Source organism: Plecotus auritus, assembly GCF_963455305.1.
Source record: "Plecotus auritus genome assembly, chromosome: X".
NCBI classification, from domain to species: Eukaryota; Metazoa; Chordata; class Mammalia; order Chiroptera; family Vespertilionidae; genus Plecotus; species Plecotus auritus.
The window spans coordinates 11,027,161-11,047,572 of record NC_137784.1 but is presented as its reverse complement, the minus strand read 5'-3'; the positions used below and the strand labels follow the sequence as shown (position 1 = coordinate 11,047,572).

General features: G+C 36.1%; 1 protein-coding gene and 1 pseudogene across 2 annotated transcripts in view; one reads left to right on the top strand and one right to left on the bottom strand.

The window, feature by feature from the left end:
• Nucleotides 1-17,774, top strand: part of SCML2 (Scm polycomb group protein like 2) — a 76,634-nt gene extending 58,860 nt beyond the window's left edge. Inside the window, exons 10-15 of the mRNA XM_080652667.1 lie at nt 3,972-4,175; nt 4,896-5,078; nt 11,324-11,437; nt 12,447-12,692; nt 16,299-16,450; nt 17,510-17,774. Coding sequence (XP_080508793.1) covers nt 3,972-4,175; nt 4,896-5,078; nt 11,324-11,437; nt 12,447-12,692; nt 16,299-16,450; nt 17,510-17,650 — 1,040 coding nt within the window. The 3' untranslated portion in view covers nt 17,651-17,774. The remainder of the gene's footprint in view (nt 1-3,971; nt 4,176-4,895; nt 5,079-11,323; nt 11,438-12,446; nt 12,693-16,298; nt 16,451-17,509) is intronic.
• On the bottom strand, nt 7,843-8,395 carry LOC308239421 (large ribosomal subunit protein uL22-like; annotated as a pseudogene). Its single transcript has one exon. The product of its transcript is annotated as a large ribosomal subunit protein uL22-like (transcript).
• Nucleotides 17,775-20,412: the final 2,638 nt, after the last annotated feature.

Here is a 20,412-nt window from a genome sequence, read left to right as displayed (position 1 = left end):
GCCCCTGACCAAGAATGGAACCTGCTACCCTTCGTTGCTCTGCCCGACACCTTAACTACTGACCTACACTGGCCAGTGCAGTAATGGATATTTTCTACTTCTTAATACCTTCACCTTTTCACCCAGCCTCCCAACTCCCCTCCCATCTAGCAACCATCAGTCTGTTCTCTGCATCTATGAGTCTGTTTCAATTTTGTTTATTTATTTGTTCTTTAGATTCCACATATAATTGAGATCATATGGTATCTGTCTCTCTCTCTCTGACTTATTGCACTTACCATAATACCCTTTAGGTCCATCCATCTTGTAAATGGTAAGATTTTATTCTTTTCTATGGATGAGTAGTATTCCATTGTATATATGTACCACATCTTCTTTATCCAATCATTGATCAAAGGACACTTTGGTTATTACTATGTCTTGACCACCATGAATAATGCTGCAATGAGCATAGGGTTGCATATGTCTTTGGAAACAAATGTTTTCAAATTTTTTCGTGTAGATACCTAGAAGAGGGATTGTTGGGTCATATGGTAATTCTATTCTTAATATTTTGAGGAATCTCCATACTGTTTTTCATGGTGGCTCTACCAGCTTATATTTTCACCAGCAGTGAATGAGGGTTCCTTTTTCTCCACAACCTCTCTAACACTTATTATTACTTGTCTTATTGATAATAGCCATTCTAATGGTATGAGGTGGTATCTCATTGTAGTTTTGATTTGCATTTCCATAATAGCTAGTGAAGCTGAGCATCTTTTCATGTATATGTTGGCCACTTGTATGTCTTCTTTGGAGAAGTGTCTGTTCAGGTCCTCTGCCCATTTTTTTTTTCAATCCTTACCAGAGGTTATGCTTAGAGAGAAGAAGGTGGAGGGAGGGAGAGAGGGAGAGAAAGAAAGAGAGACACATCAATACAAGAGAGAAACATCGATTGGCTGCCTCTGTACATGTCTTGACTGGCAATTAAACCCACCACCTGGGCATATGCCCTGACCACGAATTGAACGGACAACCTTTCAATGCATAGGACAATGCTCAACCAACTGAGTCACTCTGGTGGGGCTCTCTGCCCATTATTTATTTATTTATTAATATATTTTTTATTGATTTCAGAGAGGAAAGGAGAGAGAGAGAGATAAAAACATCAATGATGAGAGAGAATCATTGATCGGCTGCCTCCTACACACCCCCTACTGGGGATCTAGCCCACAACCTGGGCATATGCCCTTGACTAGAATCAAACCCAGGACCCTTCAATCCACAGGCCAACGCTCTATCCACTGAGCCAAACCAGCCAGGGCTGCCCATTTTTAAATTGGATTGTTTGTTTGGTATTGACTTGTATGAGTTCTTTATGTATTTTGGATATTAAGCCCTTGTCAGAGTCGTTGTTTACAAATACCTTCTCTCATTCAGTTGGTTGCCTTTTTGTTTCTTTTGCTGTGCAGAAGATTTTTAGTTTGATATAGTCCCATTCATTTATTTGTGCCTTTACTTCTCTTGCTTTGTCAAAATCATAAAATCTTCTCTATGGCCAAGGTCCAGAAGTTTAGTACCTATGTTTTCTTTTCTGCAATTTATTGTTTCAGATCTTATATTTAGGTCTTTGATCCATCCTGAATTAATTTTTTTGTACATGGGGACGAACTGTAGTCTAGTTTCATTCTTTTGCATGTTGCTTTCCAATTTTCCCAGCACCATTTATTGAAGAGGCTTTCTTTTCTCCATTGTCCATTTTTGGCTCCTTTGTCAAAAATTATTTACCCATATATATGTGCTTTTATTTCTGGGCTCTCAATTCTGTTCCATTAGTCTGTATGTCTGTTTTTCTGCCAATACCATGCTTTTTTGATTATCATTGCTCTGTAGTATGATTTGAAGTCAGGTAGTGTGATACCCCTGGCTTCGTTCTTTTCTTTTCTCAGGATTGCTTTGACTATTTGGGGTCTTTTGTGGTTCCATACAAATCTGATGATTTTTTTATTCTATTTCTTTAAAAAATGGCATTGGTATTTTTTTTAAAATATATTTTATTGATTTTTACAGAGAGGAAGAGAGAGGGATAGAGAGTTAGAAACATCGATGAGAGAGAGACATAGATCAGCTGCCTCCTGCACGCCCCCTACTGGGGATGTGCTTGCAACCCAGGTACATGCCCTTGACCGGAATCGAACCTGGGACCCTTCAGTCCGCAGGCCGACGCTCTATCCACTGAGCCAAACCGGTTATGGCGGCATTGGTATTTTGATGGAGGTTGCATTAAATCTGTTTATTGCTTTGGGTAATATAGTCATTTTAATTATGTTGATTCTTCCAATTCATGAATCTGGAATATCTTTCCATTTTATTGTCCTTTTCAATCTCTTTTAATAATGCCATGTAGTTTTCAGTAAATAGGTGCTTTACATTCTTTATTAGGTTTATTCCTAAGTATTTTATTCTTTTTGTTGCAATTACAAAAGGAATGTGTTTGTTTTTTCTTTTGTTTCCCTTGCCTAATGAGATATATCAGAAAAAATATTACTAAGAGCAATGTCAAAGAGTTTACTGCCTATGTTTTCTTCTAGGAGTTTTATGGCTTTGTGTCTTTTATTTAAGTCTTTAATCCATTTTTAGTTTATTCTTGTATATGGTTTAAGAAAGTGGTCTAGTTTCATTTTTTTGTACTGTCCAGTTTTCTCAACACCATTTATTAAATAGACAGTCTTTAGCACCCCTATATTCTTGCCTCCTTTGTCAGATTAATTGACCATATTAGGCTTGGGTTTACCAGGTGTACCGGTTAATAATGCAGATTTTTTTCAATAGATGGAGTTGCACATATGTTGATATATATGTGATATGATATGTATGCTATTTTGTTGTATTGACAACAAGCTTCAAAACTTCATATGTCAAATTTTCTGAAGGTGTTAACATCATTTTTACACTTAAAATGTCGAATTTCGTGCCAAAAAAGGCATTTGCGGGAAGTTTTAATGCATTACTTTATTTTGAAGAAAAGTGCTGCTCAAAGTTATCGTATACTTCGGGAAGCTTATGGTGAACATGCTCCATCTCAAGATACTTGTGAATGCTGGTTTAAACGCTGTAAAAGTGATGATTTCGATGTGAAAGACAACGTCCAGGTTAATTTTAACCACACTTTGATCGTAAAACAACCAGAATGGGCCAGAAGACACCGCAAAGTAATTTTGCTTTATGATAACGCACCATCACACACTTCAAAACCAGTTAAAGACACGTTAAAAGATCTTGCCTGGGAAGTATTAACCCACCCGCTGTATTCACCAGACCTTGCTCCTTCAGATGACCACTTGTTCCGATCGATGGCACACGCACTTTCTGAGCATCACTTCAAAAACATGTGAAGAAGTGGAAAATTGGGTCTCTGAATGGTTTGCCTCAAAACAAGAAAAGTTCTATTGGGACGGTATCCACAAATTACCTGAAAGATGGGGGAATGTGTAGCTAGCGATGGACATTACTTTGAATAAAGCACTTTTGTTGTTTCTCTTGAAATTATCGTGTTTTCTTTTACTACAAAATCCGCATTATTAACCGGTACAACTAATATTTCTGGGCTCTCTATTCTAACATGACCAGTCTCAAAAAATTTCTATACTGTGTGTACAGTTAAAAGGTGAAAATATTCATCTATGTTTATGTCAGGTTATATATATAATGTGGGAATGTATAATGAATTATTTTGTAGTTTTTATTATAATCAGTTTGGGCACAATGCTAGAAAATTGCATAAGCATTTGTATTTTTTTTAGTTTTAATATCTTCACATAAATATAAAAATATATTTAGATGCATATTCTAGGTAGAATAAGTGATCACTGATATTAACTGTATTTAGGCTCTCTAGAGTGAATTGAGACTTGTGGGATATTGTAGTTGAATATATATTTATGTTTTTATTAACTAATTGTTATTTCCGTATACACTTTTTTTTTCTCAAGTGTGTGTTTATATAAACAAACATGGAGACTGTGGCCCTTACCTGGATCAAAGTAAAATCCAGCAGTTGCCTGACCACTTTGGCCCAGGCCCTGTGAATGTGGTGCTCCGGCGGACTGTGCAGGCTTGTGTGGATTGTGGCATTGACAGTAAGACTGTTTTTGGATTCCTTAAGGCAGATAATCGTGGAGGAGAAGTAATAACTGGTATGCTCATCTAATTCTTTATTCAGCTTTTTTCTTAATTTGATTTTCAGAAGGCAAACATTTTATAATATTTAGATTATTTTATAATATTTCTATTCTTTTAACTTTATAATATTAGGATATTTATTATATTGATATAATAGAGTATTTATTATAGTTACATGTTTATAGACTTGTAACCCAGTTTAACTTTACTTTTGAAATATACAATGTCAGAGTAATACTGTAAGTTGAGATAAAAGGTACAGATTTTTTTTCTTTTACATGCTTTGTTAAGCTCATTATGTACACAGTACCTTAGTGATAATACATTTTAATTTTTTTTAGAAAACAGACTGATTCATAAGAAGCTCTAAATAAAAATGTGACTCAAGAAGTGATTAAAAGATAAATACAGCTTTTATGATTTTGGGATCAGATACTATGACATTTGTATACATGGAATGTTTGAAATAGTAGAAAGTGTTGTTATAGATCAGTGAGTGGGTTTCTGTTTTACGAATATTTTTAAATGCGAATGATTTCACAGATATAGGTCATTATGTTTTAATGGGAGGGACTTTTATAATTTAAGATTATTCCTTCGTAAATTACAAAAAAATCCCACAAATTATAGTTATATTACATTTCCTAAATGTAATATGATGGCTTTTTTGATAATCATTCTAGTTCTCATCTTTCTGTGATGTAATTCTGATACCTATTTTTTTCTTTCAATAGCCTCCTTTGATGGGGAAACTCATTCCATCCAGCTCCCTCCAGTGAACAGTGCATCATTTGCTCTTCGCTTTCTTGAAAACTTGTGCCACAGCCTGCACTGTGATAACCTTTTGAGTAGTCAGCCTTTTAGTGCTTCCAGAGGTAATATTCTTAGTCCTGCAGAGGATGATAAAAATAAACCAGGTAAGAGAAAATGTAAAATTTTATAATGTGCTTCTGTTTTATATTACAAATTATAATTAACTTAAGAATCTTGTTTAATGCAGAGTTTTTCCTTGTGTCCTCCTCAGAGTAAACATTTTATCTACAATGATAATTAAACATGTATAATATACTAGAAGCCCGGTGCACGAAAATTCGTGCACTTGGGGGTGGGGGGGGGGTCCCTCAGCCCAGCCTGCACTCTCTCACAGTCTGGGACCCCTCAGGTAATGTACATCTGCCAGCTCAGGCCTGCTCCCTGGGGGATCAGGCCTAAGCTGGCAGTCAGACATCCCTCTGGCAGCATGGGAGCCCTCGGGGGATGTGTGACTGCTGTCAGTTGGACATCCTTAGTGCTGCCGAGGAGGTGGGAGAGGCTTCTGCCACCTCCGCCGCTGTGCTTGGAGCCATCAGCCCGGCTTGTGGCTGAGTGGAGCTCCCCCTGTGGGAGTGCACTGAACACCAGGGGGCAGTTCCTGCATGGAGTGTCTCCCCCTGGTGGTCAGTGTGCGTCATAGCAACCGGTTGTTCTACTGTTAGGGTCAATTTGCATATCACCCTTTTATTATATAGGATAGTTACAAGAGGCCCGGTGCACAAATTCGTGCACCAGTGAGGTCCCTCAGCCTGGCCTGCGGGATCGGGCTGAAACTGGCTCTCCGATATCCCCCGAGGGGTCCTGGATTGCGAGAGGGCACAGGCCAGGCCTAGGGACCCCACTGGTGCATGATCGGAGCCGGGGAGGGACACGGGAGGTTGGCCAGCCAGGGAAGGACCCCGGGAGGGTTCCAGGGTATGTCTGGCCCGTCTCGCTCAGTTCCGATTGGTCGGACCCCAACAGCAAGCTAACTTACTGGTCGGAGCATCTGCCCCCTGGTGGTCAGTGCACATCATAGCAACTGGTCGACCGGTCAACTGTCTGCCCCCTGGGGATCAGTGTATATCACAGTGAGTGGTTGAGCAGCCTTAGCATATCATTAGCATATTACATTTTGATTGATTGAATGGACGACCAGATACTTAGCATATTAGGCTTTTATTATATAGGATTTTTGTTCATTCAAAGTGAGAAAGCAATTTCTTTTTGTACTCATAATGAACTTGAGAATCAAAACCTGAAAGATATTTCATTGTGGTTTGATTTGCATGTTGAACATCTGTTCATCTGCTTATTGGCTATTTGTTTATCTTCTTTGGAGAAATATCTATTCAAATCCTTTGCCCATTTTTAACTGGGTTCTTTATTTCTTGTAAATATATTTATTATACATATAATAAAACAAATATATAATATATAATGAAATTGTTTACTTTTATTATATAGATCATATATACACATTTACTTGTTAAATATATGTATAATATACAAAGGATATTTTATACATACTGTATACAAGTTCCATATTAGATATATGGTTTGCATATATTGGGAGGGGAAAAATAGGTTTATAGTTGTTCATTATGGAAAATAATACAATAATTAATGATATTAAAAGAATAAATTCTGTTTTGCATACTCACAACTGTAAACCTACTTTTGCCCCACCCTGCATTTTCTCCCATCCTATAGGTGTCTTTTATATATATTGATTTTTTTTTACAGAGAGGAAGGGAGAGGGATAGAGAGTTAGAAACATTGATGAGAGAGAAACATCCATCATCTGCCTCCTGCACACACCCCACTAGGGATGTGCCTGCAACCAAGGTACATGCCCTTGACCAGAATCGAACTGAGCCAAACTGGTTAGGGCTCTTTTCACTTTCCTGATGGTGTGCTTTGAAGCACTAAAGTGTTTAATTTTGATGAAGTCCAATTTATCTTTTTTTTTGTTTCTTGTACTTTTGATATCACATCTAAGAAAACATTGCTTTAATACATGTTCACAAAGATTTACTTTTGTGCTGTCTCCTAAGAATTTTATAGCTATTCTATTTAGGTCATTGATCTATTTTGAATTAATTTTTATTTTTGTTTTGGCACAACAGATGTTTTACTTTATACAATAGTTAAAGGTATCTTTGCTTACTATGACTTTATAAATTATCAGTACAGTCTCCTTATACATGGTTCAGTTACCCATGGATAACTGTGGTCCAAAAATATTAAATGAAAAATTCCAGAAATAAACAATCCTTAAATTTTAAATTGCACAACATTCTGTGTACCATGATGAAATCTCACTTTGCCTCGCCTGATATGGGGATCATCTCTTTTTCCAGTGTGACCACATTGTATATAGTACCTGCTCACTATTCACTTAGTAGCTGTCTCAGTTATTAGATCTAATGTCATGGTATCGCTGTGCTTGTGTGTGTTCAATTAACTCTTATAGTAGCCTAATGCTACATCACAGTGCTACGTCATTCAGCTCACTTCACCTCATCACATAGGCATTGTATCATCTTACATCATCACAAGAAGAAGAAGGGTGAGTATAGTACAATAAGGTATTTTGAGAGAGAGACTACATTCACATAACTTTTATTTTATAGTACATTGTTGTAATTATTCTATTTTATTATGATATTGTTTTAATCTCTTACAGTGCCTAATTCATTTGATACTGTTCATGGTTTTAGGCATCCAGGAGTCTTGGAATGTACTCTACATGGATAAGAGGGGACTCTTGTACTATCTAGTGTTCTTTAATTTCAACTTGAAGGAGTCCCTTTAGTATTTCTTGTAGGGTATCTCTGAAATTGTGGAATTCTCTCAGTTTTTATTAGCATTTATTTGATGCTGAATTTACTTCTGGGCCACAAGTTTTTGTTTCTTTCGTTTCTTTTGGAATAACTTTTTATTCTTTGCAACCCCTCTTCTGGTTTAGGAAAAATTTCCTTTTTCAGTAAGGATCATCTCCATGTGGCAGGGAGAGCTCATGTATGTGTTAATTTTCCCATGAGCTCTGTAAGTTCTGCACCACATCTTAGGAGATTTATTCACTTGGATGTGGGCAGTGACCAGAGAATCTAAAGCTAAAACCCTTATGTTCAGCATTATTCTCTGCATTCTTAAGCACATGCAGCAAAAATCATCGATCTTTTTGGGTCACTGATTCTGCATCCAACCCCACTGTTTGGCCTGGGCACACCTACCAACTCCACCATTGTAACGATAGAATATTATATGTTGCTGCTTGTAAAATGACATCCTTAAGATAGTTGGTGGGTTTTTGGATATGCATACCCTTGATGACCTGAGCAGTTTCAGGAGGGTTCTTAAAGTAAACATGAAGATTTGAACCTCTTAATTTGCATGATTTTGTGGGATTTTCTGGGTCAAGTGAATAGCGAAACATTTTAGAGGTCACCTCAGACTGCTTATGGGAATAATCTCAGTTTTTGTTTATGGAGAGTTTATTTTCCCCTTCATTGTTTAAAGGCTACTTTTGCTGAATGTAGAATTCTTGATTGACCATCTGTTTCAGAGATTTGGATGTGTCATCCCACTTCCTTCTGTAGTTTGCAGTTAGTTGCTAATCTTATTGAGACTCCCTTGTATGATTTGCTTTCTCTTGTTGATTTCAAAATTCATTTTGTCTTTTGCTTTTGACAGTTTTTTTCTAGGTGTGGATATCTTTAAATTTATTTATGTTGGATCTTGAACTTTTTGGATATGCCGGTTAATGTTTTTCATCAAATTTTGGAAACTTTTAGCCATTATTTCTTTCTTTAATTTTTTATTTATTGATTTAGAGAGCAAAAGAGGAAGGGAGGGAGGGAGTAAGGAAGGGAGGAAAACAGAGACATCGAGTTATTGTTCCACTTATTTATGCATTCATTGGTTGATTCTTATATATGCCCTGCCCGGTAATCGAACATACAACACTGGTGTATCGAGGCACCACTCCAACCAACTGAGCTATCCAGCTAGGACCCATTATTTCTTCAAATATTCTTTCTGCCCCTTTCCTGTCCTGAGACTCTTCCATTATGTATATTTTGTCATGCTAGATGGTGTACCACAGGTCTCTGACATCTGTTCATTTTTCCTCATTCTTTTTTTTTAAATCCTCAAACTATATAATATCAATGGACCTTTCTTTAAATTTGTTGATTCTTTCTTATTCTAGTTCAAATCTTCTGTTGAGCCTAGCTAGTGAGTTTTTTTATTTCATTTATTATACTTTTTTAAAAGTCCCAAATTTCTTTTCACTTATTTTTTATTGCTTTATTGGTAGTCTCTATTTGGTGAGACATTGTTCTCATATTTTAAAAAAATTCCTTAGACATGATTTTTAAAAAGTTTTTTGAACATATATAAAATAGGTTATTTAAAGTCTTTGTCTAATAAGTCCAGTGTCTGAACTTCCTCAGAGGCAGTTTCTATTGGCATTTTCCTTCCCTGTGTATGGGCCATATTTTTCTGGATCTCTGCATGTCTCCTAATTTTTTAATTGAAAACTGGGCATTTTAAAATTATATAATGCAGTAATTCTGATAATTAAATTTTCTCCCAATTTATAGTGTTTGCTGTTGCTATTGTTGTTTATATAGTGACTTTCCTAGACTAATTTAATAACTTTTCCTGAACTAATTTTGTCACGTATGGCTACTGAAATCTTCTCAGTTAGCTTAGTGGTCAGGTAATGATTGGGTAGGGATTTCCTTTAATGTCTGGAACTGGTATGTCTCCCAGCCATAGGAATTTGTGTGTGCGTGTCTTGGGACTTACCTTGGAGTTTTTTTTAGTGTGTGTTGGGACTTATCTTCAGTACTCCAGGAGGCAGTTTACAAGTCTGCTTTGTGCAGAGTCAAGTTGATTTTGTCAGTGTTTTCATTATTTTTATAAAGGAGTGGATTTTCAGAAATCCTTAATCAGTCCCCCTGGAAGTGCCTCTCTATGATGACTTTTAAAAAAATATGTATTTTATTGATTTTTTACAGAGAGGAAGGGAGAGGGATAGAGAGTTAGAAACATTGATGAGAGAGAAATATCGATCAGCTGCCTCCTGCACACCCCCTACTGGGGATGTGCCTGCAACCAAGGTACATGCCCTTGACTGGAATCGAACCTGGGACCCTTCATTCCGTAGGCCGACACTCTATCCACTGAGCCAAACCGGTTAGGGCTATGATGACTTTTTAAAGTATTTTTTAAAAAATTATCTGGATTTTTCTAGTTATCTCTGCAGAAATAATTTTATGCCTGAACTTACTCTAATACCCAGAAGCAGAAATCAAGAGTCAATATTATGTTTGTATCAGCACCTGATAGTAGACCATACACCAGTTTCATAAACTTTTCATACAGAAAGTATTAGAATATTACAAGTAAATGATAAGTAAAGACTTTTTTCTGATCTTGCTAAAATTCTGAAGTAAAGAAATATCTATGGAGAACTAGTATTCAAATTTTCTATATCATTGCATGGGTATGAAAAATATTTTTCTTATAATTAAAATGTTCTAATTATAGACATATTTGTCATTCACTAAAATATGTTTTCCCTGTTGGTTTTATAGTCCATGATCAAAAATAAAATCAAGTGGTAATAGCTCTCTTAGATTTGTTAGTAGTCAATCAGTAACTCGATGGCTAAAGGTTGCTCATCAGATGATTTGGAGAGGCATGCCTTAGCCTCCAACCATTTTGAACTAGGTGAAGTTTGACCTTGGTTCTTCTCTCTTGAGGTCTATTATCAGACTTTTAAGATTTCTATTATACTTTATTTTCCATTTTATTTGAAGGTTAAATCAAGATAGCAATTAATATTTAGAATATAATTGATAATTTGAGTTGTCTTTACTTTCAGGAACATGCCTTCAAGAACGGTCCTTTAACTAGAAATGCATTTGGTTTAATGATAAATAACCAGCAGAATTGTTGTAACGGTAGCCCTAGGCCAGGATTATTGCCTATAAAATGGGGTATTTATTGTACACTATCTTCTTAACTACTCTGAATTCTTAACTTTTCTTGCTTATGGGAACAATTTTCCTAAGCATTTTTAGATACATTATAATTGGTTGCCTCCTGAGATATTTACAGATATGTGATGGCCCTAGAATAAGTAAAGCCTAGACATAATGCTTTAAATTCTTGAATATGATGTCACTGAAATATTTAATAGGATGAAATGAACATGTTATTCATAAACAATCAAATAATTGATACATTATTGATGAAGTCATAGTAGAAAAATGATTTAGAAACAAGTGTTTTATGCTGATGATATGAAAAGGCTAGAATATCTTAGTTATAACAGACACTTTTTTTTAAACAGTTGAGGAAGATGTAACTGAAAAACAAACCACCAAGCGACCTTCTGAGCAGCCTCTATCTGATGTTGCTCCTCTCTCTCCTAAGCTCCCCAAAATAGAGATGCATGCCTCTCAAGGTAAATAGTATCTACATGTCCCAAGATTGGGAAGAAAAGTCATTCTATACCACTGACATATGCTCTTGTATGGTGGTGTTGAGGGTAGGGGGTGTATTTGCCCAAGTCATTTTGGCAATTAGGCTACTACTTTGGCAGCTTTGTTGAGCACTCTTCAGAAGGACACAGTTATTTTTCTCCTTAGATTAAAAACAAACAATTACAGTAAAAATTTTCATTCAGCTTTATACTACTAAAAGATGATAGAAAGAGGAATTTATTGGGGGTGACATTGGTTAATAAAATTATACACGTTTCAGGTATACAATTTTATAATACAACTTCTGGATATTGTATTATGTGCTTACCACCCCAAGTCAAGTCTCCTTCTGTTACCATTTATTCCCCCTATCCCTTCTTCTACCTCCCCCCACCCCTCTTCCCTCTGGTAATCACCATGTGTGGGGGTTTTTAACCTCTCCAACTTAGTGTTGTTATTTTTTAAATTTAATATCCTGCAACTTTACTGAATTTGTTGATTCTTTTTTTATTGTCTCTTTTTTTATTGTTGACACTATTACAGATGTCTCCCATTCGCCCCCCTTTGCTCCTCTCCACCCAATCCCCACACCCCCAGCTGCCTTCCAGTCCCTCCACCCCTCTTCCCTCTGAGATCTGTCAGTCTCTGCAGCGAAAGTTTTAAGTGCCCAACTAGTAGGCAAATTTTAGAAACCAGCTGAGTGATCATAACAAATAGTTGTGAAGAATGGCATTTCTGAAAGTGAATGCTTTAGTGAGGTGTTAACAGCAACTGTAGGTGATGTCATAGAATAAATTTGGATTTCAGGACAGTGTCCATTACTATAAATATCAAGGAGGGGATGGCCATATACTTTGTGTTAAAGGTTTGTGGTTTAGTATAGCATGGCTTAAGTGAATTATTATTGGAGATTAGGAGATTTTTGACCTTTTAATAGTATTTGAACTATAAGTCTGTTGAAGATAACTGCCTTTGTCTTTTTTCTTCTAGAAGAACTATTGTCTTCTGAGGGAAACATCATGCCTAAAGAGGAGAAGCTTCCTGAAGAGTCCAAGGACTCACCACTAAATCCAGAAAATACTTTGAATCCTGCCAGTGGAGATCCTATAAGCATTGATACCACAGTCTCCAATGATTTTTCTGAAGGTGTGCCAGTCTCCTTAAGCTCAGCACTAGTGGATACATCATCTACCCAGAGCATTCCCCATGAATTCCAAATGCAGAAGAACAGTGAAGGTATATTTAAAAACAGTGATTTTAAATCATTGTGTTTCTCTTTCCTCTTAAGGTTTCCATGTTCAATAACATCCCCTGAGAGTGTATCACATTGGAGAAAGTGCCAAATTGAGGAGGTTGATTCAACTCCACATCACTGTCAGTCAGGACTAAGCCATTACCGATGCTAAGATTGCCTCTGCTGTTAAGTGACATTTGCAGAGAGTCTGAAGATAGATGTTTATTCTATAAAGGGGTAGTTTACCCTGAATTTTTAGGGATTTTCACAGAATATGAGCTTTTGAAGACAGACCTTCTTAGTACAAGGCTCTAAAAGGTTGCCTCTAATACTGAATATCTTACTTCCAAATGTATTCCTAATACTACCATGCCAAAGTAGCCTGTATTGGGGCTTGAGAAGGCTACCCGCCGATCTTCCTAGGAAGGGAAAGACTAGTAGTAATAACATTACTTACTAGTAGTTACTTAATAAAAAGCATCATTATCTTTATCACTATCTGACATTATGTGCCCAGCACATGATATTTTGCATAGCCTTATACATTAAATCTTTATAATAATTTCTTGTGATGTAGGGTGCTGGTAAACATTTTTAGGTGAAAACTCTGAGTAGTCAGCTGACTAAGGTGAAGGTAGCTGGACCAGTGCTTGACCCCAGGCACTCTGGCTCCAAGGTCATACTTTTAACTGCCATGTTGCTCACATCTCCAGAGAATAGGTAAGCATTTCACTTGAAAATTGTTTAGAAGTGTCATTACTATTCTTTTCTTTAAGGTATTGGAACTGTTACTTAAAGCTGAATCCATCCCTGATTGCTGGTGATGCTCACACAACCTCCTGCCCTGCCCCATTATTTGAATGAAATAAATTGTTGATTTTTATTATAGGAAAGAAATTCAATAACATTGTTGGGGTTAAAAATCAAATCACTTTCACTTTATTTTAGAAATAGTTACGGATATCTTAGTATTTACAAGGCAAAGCTATTCAGGAGGAAAGCATGGCTGGACTTAATTTTTTACATAATTTGTTTCATGTAATTATTTGAATAACACTAATGTTTGCAACCTTCTCTAATTGTTTTGAAGATATGGGCCTAATTACATTAATTTTCCATAATATATTAACAATAGATACTCTTATTGATGTTTTGTTTTAATATAATATTACAGTTTTATACCAGAAATCATATCTTTACTTATATTTTATCTGTAGTAATCTATAAAACTAGTTATATGTTATTCAAGTTTACATATATACAATGAAATATTACTTGGCCATAGAACAGAATGTAATCTTACCATTTGTGATAACATGGATGGAACTAGATGGTATTGTGCTAAGTGAAACAAGTCAGACAGAGAAAGACAAATACCTTATGATTTCATTCACATGTGGAATATAAAAAAATAAAATAAACAAAACTGAAATAGACAATGACAAAAAAATACATAACTATATCCCCCCTGTGAACTATTATATCACTTGGTTGGAAAACTGCCTCACATTAACAACAGACTGAAACTACACTACTAGTCTGATTCAGTCTAGACATTTGTTCAATATGTTATAAGTGCAACTTTTCTCCTATTCATCATGTAAGATCACTGAAACTCCCTTATCACTCTGAAACGGTGAAAGAGCTAGTAAATTGTAAATGGGAAAAAAGGACATACCTATATCATATTCTGTGACAGAAATTAGAAATACCACAAAACATAAGTTAATTTAGTGGTATGATTCACCTTGCCAATAAGTTTATGTTAAATTGAACCTTTCTTCAGTTAAATAACTTTCTGTCTTAAGTTATTAGAATATCTTAGGTATGACATGGTCTACACCAGCGGTCACCAACTGGTGGTCTGTGGACCACTGGTGATCCTTGAGGTCCGAAAGGTTGGCGACCGCTGGTCTATATCATCATCACTTTTACCTCGGTTGATTCAGCCCAGTAGCATTTCTTGGTAGATATGACCAACATTTTTTATCTCTGACTAGTGGAAGAGAAAGGTACATTTTAGTAAAGAGGTTTTATTTCACATCAAAGTTGTGATATTGAAAAAGAAAATTCTAAGTCACACACACAAAATTGACCCTTGTAACTTCTTTTATCTTCTGTTTTCTTTGCCCTTGTCCTCAGTATATACTCAAAATGTCCCTTAAGTGTCCAGAGTTCAGGTAATAGGAAGTAAAGGTACACCTGTGGCTAATTTATGCAAAAAAGATCAAATTTGTATTGACAGTTCTTGGTTAGAGACATAATGTAAATCTTCCTAGTAAATCATATAGCATACAAATGATGTATTGTAGAATTATTTACCTGAAACCTGTATAATTTTATTTATGTCACCCCAATAAATTCAATTAAAAAATAAAATAAAAATACAACCTACTGTGTTTTCACACACTATAGCAAGTTGAGTGTTCTGGTTGAGAAAATGAATACTTTTCTAGACACAGAGGAATTTTAGCATGATTTAGTGGACATCATAGCTAAAACTTTTTGAGGTATGAGCACTTCAATTGTTTCATGTCTTAGTTACTTATTTTTTAACATATAAACCTTCAACCAGATTTCAGTTAATGTTTATGTATACCTATTACTATGCAAGTAAACGTGAAAGAGGTATTTGATATTAAATACCTCAATATAATATTAAAATTCTTCTTACCTAGATAAACAGAAAATAATCTTGTTTTCTTCAAAATTCAGATAAGCATTTGAGCCTTGAGAGACAGGAATTTAAAGAATAAAGTAATGCTAAAAATGTCCATATTAAATACATGGGAGAGATTTAGTAAAAGAACTAATTCAGTTCTTCTCAAAGATAATAGGGTTTTTGAAATTCATTGATTGAAGTGAATAAATTTAAGCAATTATAAACTAAATTTGGGGAATTCCCATTGTATTTAGCTAGTAAAATAAACCTAATCTACACTGAGTGGCCAGATTATTATGATCTCTGAACACATAATAATCTGGCCACTCAGCAGTATATATATTTAGAAGTCCGGTGCATGAATTTGTGCATGGGTGGGATCCGGCCAGCCTGGCCAGGGAGAGGGGACATGGGTAGTTGGCTGGCCTGCCTGCTGGTCGAACTCCTGGTCGAGGGGACAGTTTGCATATTAGCCTTTTGTTATATAGGATATACACTGAGTGGCCAGATTATTATGTGTTCAGAGATCATAATAATCTGGCCACTCAGTGTAGACAGAGGAGAGAAATTCATTGAAATACTTAAAGAGAGTAATAGGTTAGCTTAGATGAACCTAATTTAACCCAAGTAACAGATCTTTTACTATATTTGCCTGTGGCCAAAGAGACCTTGGATTGCTGTCTGTTTTATGAGCTTTGAAGCTTTACACTAACTTCGGAAGCTGCTGTTGTTGTTCGTGGGCAGTCAGATGGGACGCTCATGGGTACCCATCCTCACATCATCTTTATCTAAGCTTTCACTGGATTTTACACTTGGAGTCCTGGGTCCTTGCCAGGGTACCTAACAGATGGTTCCAGGAATGAGGCCATCACTTTCTACCTAACATCTCTTCTTTCAGGATAATGATCAGGTCAAGTATGATTTGTCTTTTTTCCCCCCATTGAAGCTCCAAGTTATATAGCTGTACCTGACCCCAGTGTCCTGAAGCAAGGCTTCTCTAAGGACCCTTCAACCTGGTGTGTGGATGAAGTGATACAGTTTATGAAACATAAAGATCCTCAGATATCAGGCCCCCTCGCCGACCTCTTCAGGCAACATGTAATGTATCTTTTGATCCGGTTTTCCTGCCTTTGAATGACTTCTGTGCAGGCTCTTCAGTTGGATGCTGATTAGTGTGGATGGTGGGGAACCCTATCAACTGATTTTTCCATGTGTGAGAAAGGTGACCTTGCTCAAAGTTAGATCCTTAAGTGGTAGAGGCTGGATCTATACTTTAAATGGGTACCCGAGTACCTAAAATACTACAAGTCTTCAAGTTCTCAAGAGAAGATGATTCAGCATGGTCACTCACTCTCAGGTGTCTTCTCCTTTGTAACGGCAGCTACAAGGATCCTCCTCCCCACCTGCTCCCTGCTCAGCCCCAGGACCATGAGTAGGAGGGGGTGACCACAAGCTGTAACAGGGTGTCCATCTTGTTTTGATGCCCAATGAATTCAGCAACTGTATAAGATTAAGTGCAGCTTTATTTTATGAATACCAAATAATATGCTTCTGTGACATAAATTGGTTAATTAAGGAAATAAAGAATTTTAGGAGGATGCCTTATGTCTATTAAATAATATGTTTATATTTTCTAATAAATCGTATTTGTGACCAAATATCTGATGTATCCTTTTCAATATTGTAAGAAAATTACTGATTACAACAAACTGATTAGCTTTCAAAATAAACACAACACTGTATACCACATTTACAGTTTGCGTTGATGTTGATATATTCATATTCCAGCCTTTCTAAGATAGTTAATGGCCGTCTGAAATTCATTTCTACCGCTTACAGGTTTCTGCCCTTTGTCACAGATAATGTAATATTTTATTCAGTACACAGTATTTAAAATTAGCTAGTTTGATGCTTAGGCCATTTAAAAAAAAGATACTGGGTTCAATTTCCTTTTTCTTAAAATTTGAAGTGAATTTAAAAATGATCAAATGATGCTTTACTATATAAATTATATTTTAAATAGTTCTCAGGGAATAAATGTCTATTCAGTCAATATATATTGGGAATGTACAGCTGCTCTTTTTTAAATGTTCTTATGTGTAAATAATGACAAAATATGAATGCATTATTAATTTTTATAATTTCTTTCTCTCTTAGGAAATTGATGGGAAGGCTCTGCTACTACTCAAAAGCGATGTTGTAATGAAGTATATGGGGCTGAAGTTGGGGCCAGCTCTAAAGTTATGCTACCACATTGAAAAACTTAAAGAAGGGAAACCCAGTTTTAAAAATATATAAGTTTGTATTAGCCCTGATTCTCAGTTGTCCTGATAATTTATTAATCTAAAAGTACTTGTATTCTCTTAGCAGTTTTAGTTTTCTAGACAGTTCCTAAAAAGAATGTTATATGCAGAATTGCAGAGCTACATTACAGTCCAGTCTACATCTTTAAATGCCGTTTTATGTACTAGTATTAGACTATTCAAATTGGCAACTTCTTTATGTCTTTATTATTTTATAGTTTATTATTTTATCATATAGTTTACAAGAATACTTCGGGTAGGAAACAGAGAAACACCTTTGATTTCAGTTAATGTTTATGTATAGAACTAAAACAGCTAAATTCCAAAGGGGAAAGTATCAGGGATTGACAAGTTCTCTAATAAAATCCATGAGAAGTTGTCCTTAGAAGAGAATTTAAAGATACAACAGCAGAAGTCATCTCTTTCTCAAATGTTTTGTCTGTTATAACAGTGTTCTGTTCGTGTTCTACCAGTTTCCAGAAAGGGAATAACCGTATAAATTATTACCCTTTTGTTATTTCTCTGTATGTTATATTTGTTTGTATTTAAAGAAAAAAGCAAGCTTATAAAGTGTTTTCATAAAGTGTTCTTATCTGTTTTTGATAAATTTCAAACAATTATAAGCTAGGTAGAATAGTTGCTTTATATAGGAGATATTATACTAAAAGGGTGTCTTGGATGGAGTCTGGTTAATTTTTTTTCAATGGAATACCTATTATTTTAAAACAACATAAGTAGGCATTCATTTCTCAAATCTCTATTTGAAGACAACCATGCCCAAATTTTTACAAGATATATGTTTTATTGTCTGTGTTTATTCCTCATATGGATACTATACCATATTTATGTATTATTCTATACCTGTAGGTATACAAAGAAATAAATCTGTTCTTTTTGAATTTAATATGGCACTTTACACTGCCACAGAGGTAATGATAACTATATAATCAGACGTTTTTATTCTGTAAAAGAATGTGTGCATCATTTGCTATCATTAGTACCTCTCAGCTTAGTCTTCAGGGGATAAGAAACAATTCATAGATTGGTTTCCCTACAGGGAAGTTCTCTGTCCTATGCAATGTTTCTAATTTGCTTAGTTCTGAGCCATTTATTCTGCTAAATTTTGGAAGATGCAGTAATTCTGACATCATTTAGGCTTTAATTTTAAAGTAGAACTTTCAGGGGGAAATGGTGCTATATGTTTATTGTTATTACTTTGTATAACTTTGGAGTAATGTTTATAAGCTATGAGAATTTGTGCTAAAAGTATTAGCCACTTGTTGAAAATGCCAATGAAATATACACCAGGGGCAAGAATGTCAGTTTTATTTTTTAGAAAAGCAAATGTACTTTATACAAGAATGCAACTATTTAAAAGGTGGTTTCACCTATGTTATTTCTTTTGTGTTATAAGATAAAATTTAATTTAAACTTGGTCTTCTCTCAAATTGTTTGAGTGAAGATGCTATGTCCAGTTGAACAGTCCTCAGGTGTTTATACAAATACTATGTTTTACAGTTATCAGATTTTAAAATATAATAAAGTTAAATAACTGCAAAAATTGGTGTCAGAGCCTCAGTTGTGATTTGCTTTCACCTCATTACATTTATGTATGAATTTGGTATATTGTAAAAGAAGCGCTCTAGTAAGTTTGTGGATTTATATGTCCAAATACTTGAGTTTAACACTTGACCTCATTCTATGGGTGAACAGATGGGCTGGTCTCTTGCAGGGGCCTGAAATGAGAACAGGGGAACAGTCAGAAGTTAAATCAGTGAGCTTTATCTGTGCTCAAAGCTTTCGTTACTTGCAATGAATGTTATTGATGAAGCCAGGATGCTAGAAAATGCCAGTGCCCCCAGATATTGCCTCACCTGAGTTCATCTATCTGTCTGGTGATTCTGGCTGCTCCTTTACCAGTGGGGGACAGAAGCTGCACTGCCTCTCTGCCTTCAGCTCTCCCAGCTTACATGCTCGGAAGGCCTTAGAGGCTCAGGGTTGTGGTTTTTTGCCTCCAGTATCTTGACTCAGCCCACCCGCCCCAGGAGCTACTGCTAGGTGCCTGGGAACCCAGAAACTTCCTGTCGTTGCTTCTCAGCAGCCTGTTCTATAATTCACTGGAGGCCACGTGGTGATAATAGGCTCCAGGGGCGGTGCTCCAGAGACTGGAATAGGGCAGCCACTTGCTGTCTGAGACTTGGGTGATTCAGAACCACTTGTTCTTCACTGTCTGGTTTGTAAATTATTAGTGCCGAGAATAGCATGCTATGTTATCCTCCTGTGAACTTGCCAGGCTTTTAAAATAATATTTCCTCTAGTTTTGCCTCCCAGTCCATCTTGGACACTCTGTAGCCAATAGAATTGAGCAGCTTGAGCTCTGAAGCCCTCTGGGCACATCGAGCATTTGCTTTCATCTGTGTGATTTCTGATGGTTGGAGTATCTTATAGGACATATTTCAGAGAAGGATTTCCTAGACTTTTAAACCTGGCCGTGCCTGTAAGCATGAAAAAGCCATGCCCTTCTGTAATATTAGAAATTAAAAATTCAACATCACAACTGGAAAGAATGTAATTGGGAGGAAAAGCGCTCCTATTTCAAGCAGCAGAAGGGATTGTACTCACACTTGGCTGAGGAAATAAAGTGTGTTTATATTTTGGGGGCTGTTTCTACTGTGTGATGCTGGGACTTGCTTGTATCCCTAAGTCCTCTGAGGCTGATCAGGGAATGACGGGCTCTAGGGGAGGGAAACGATGCGT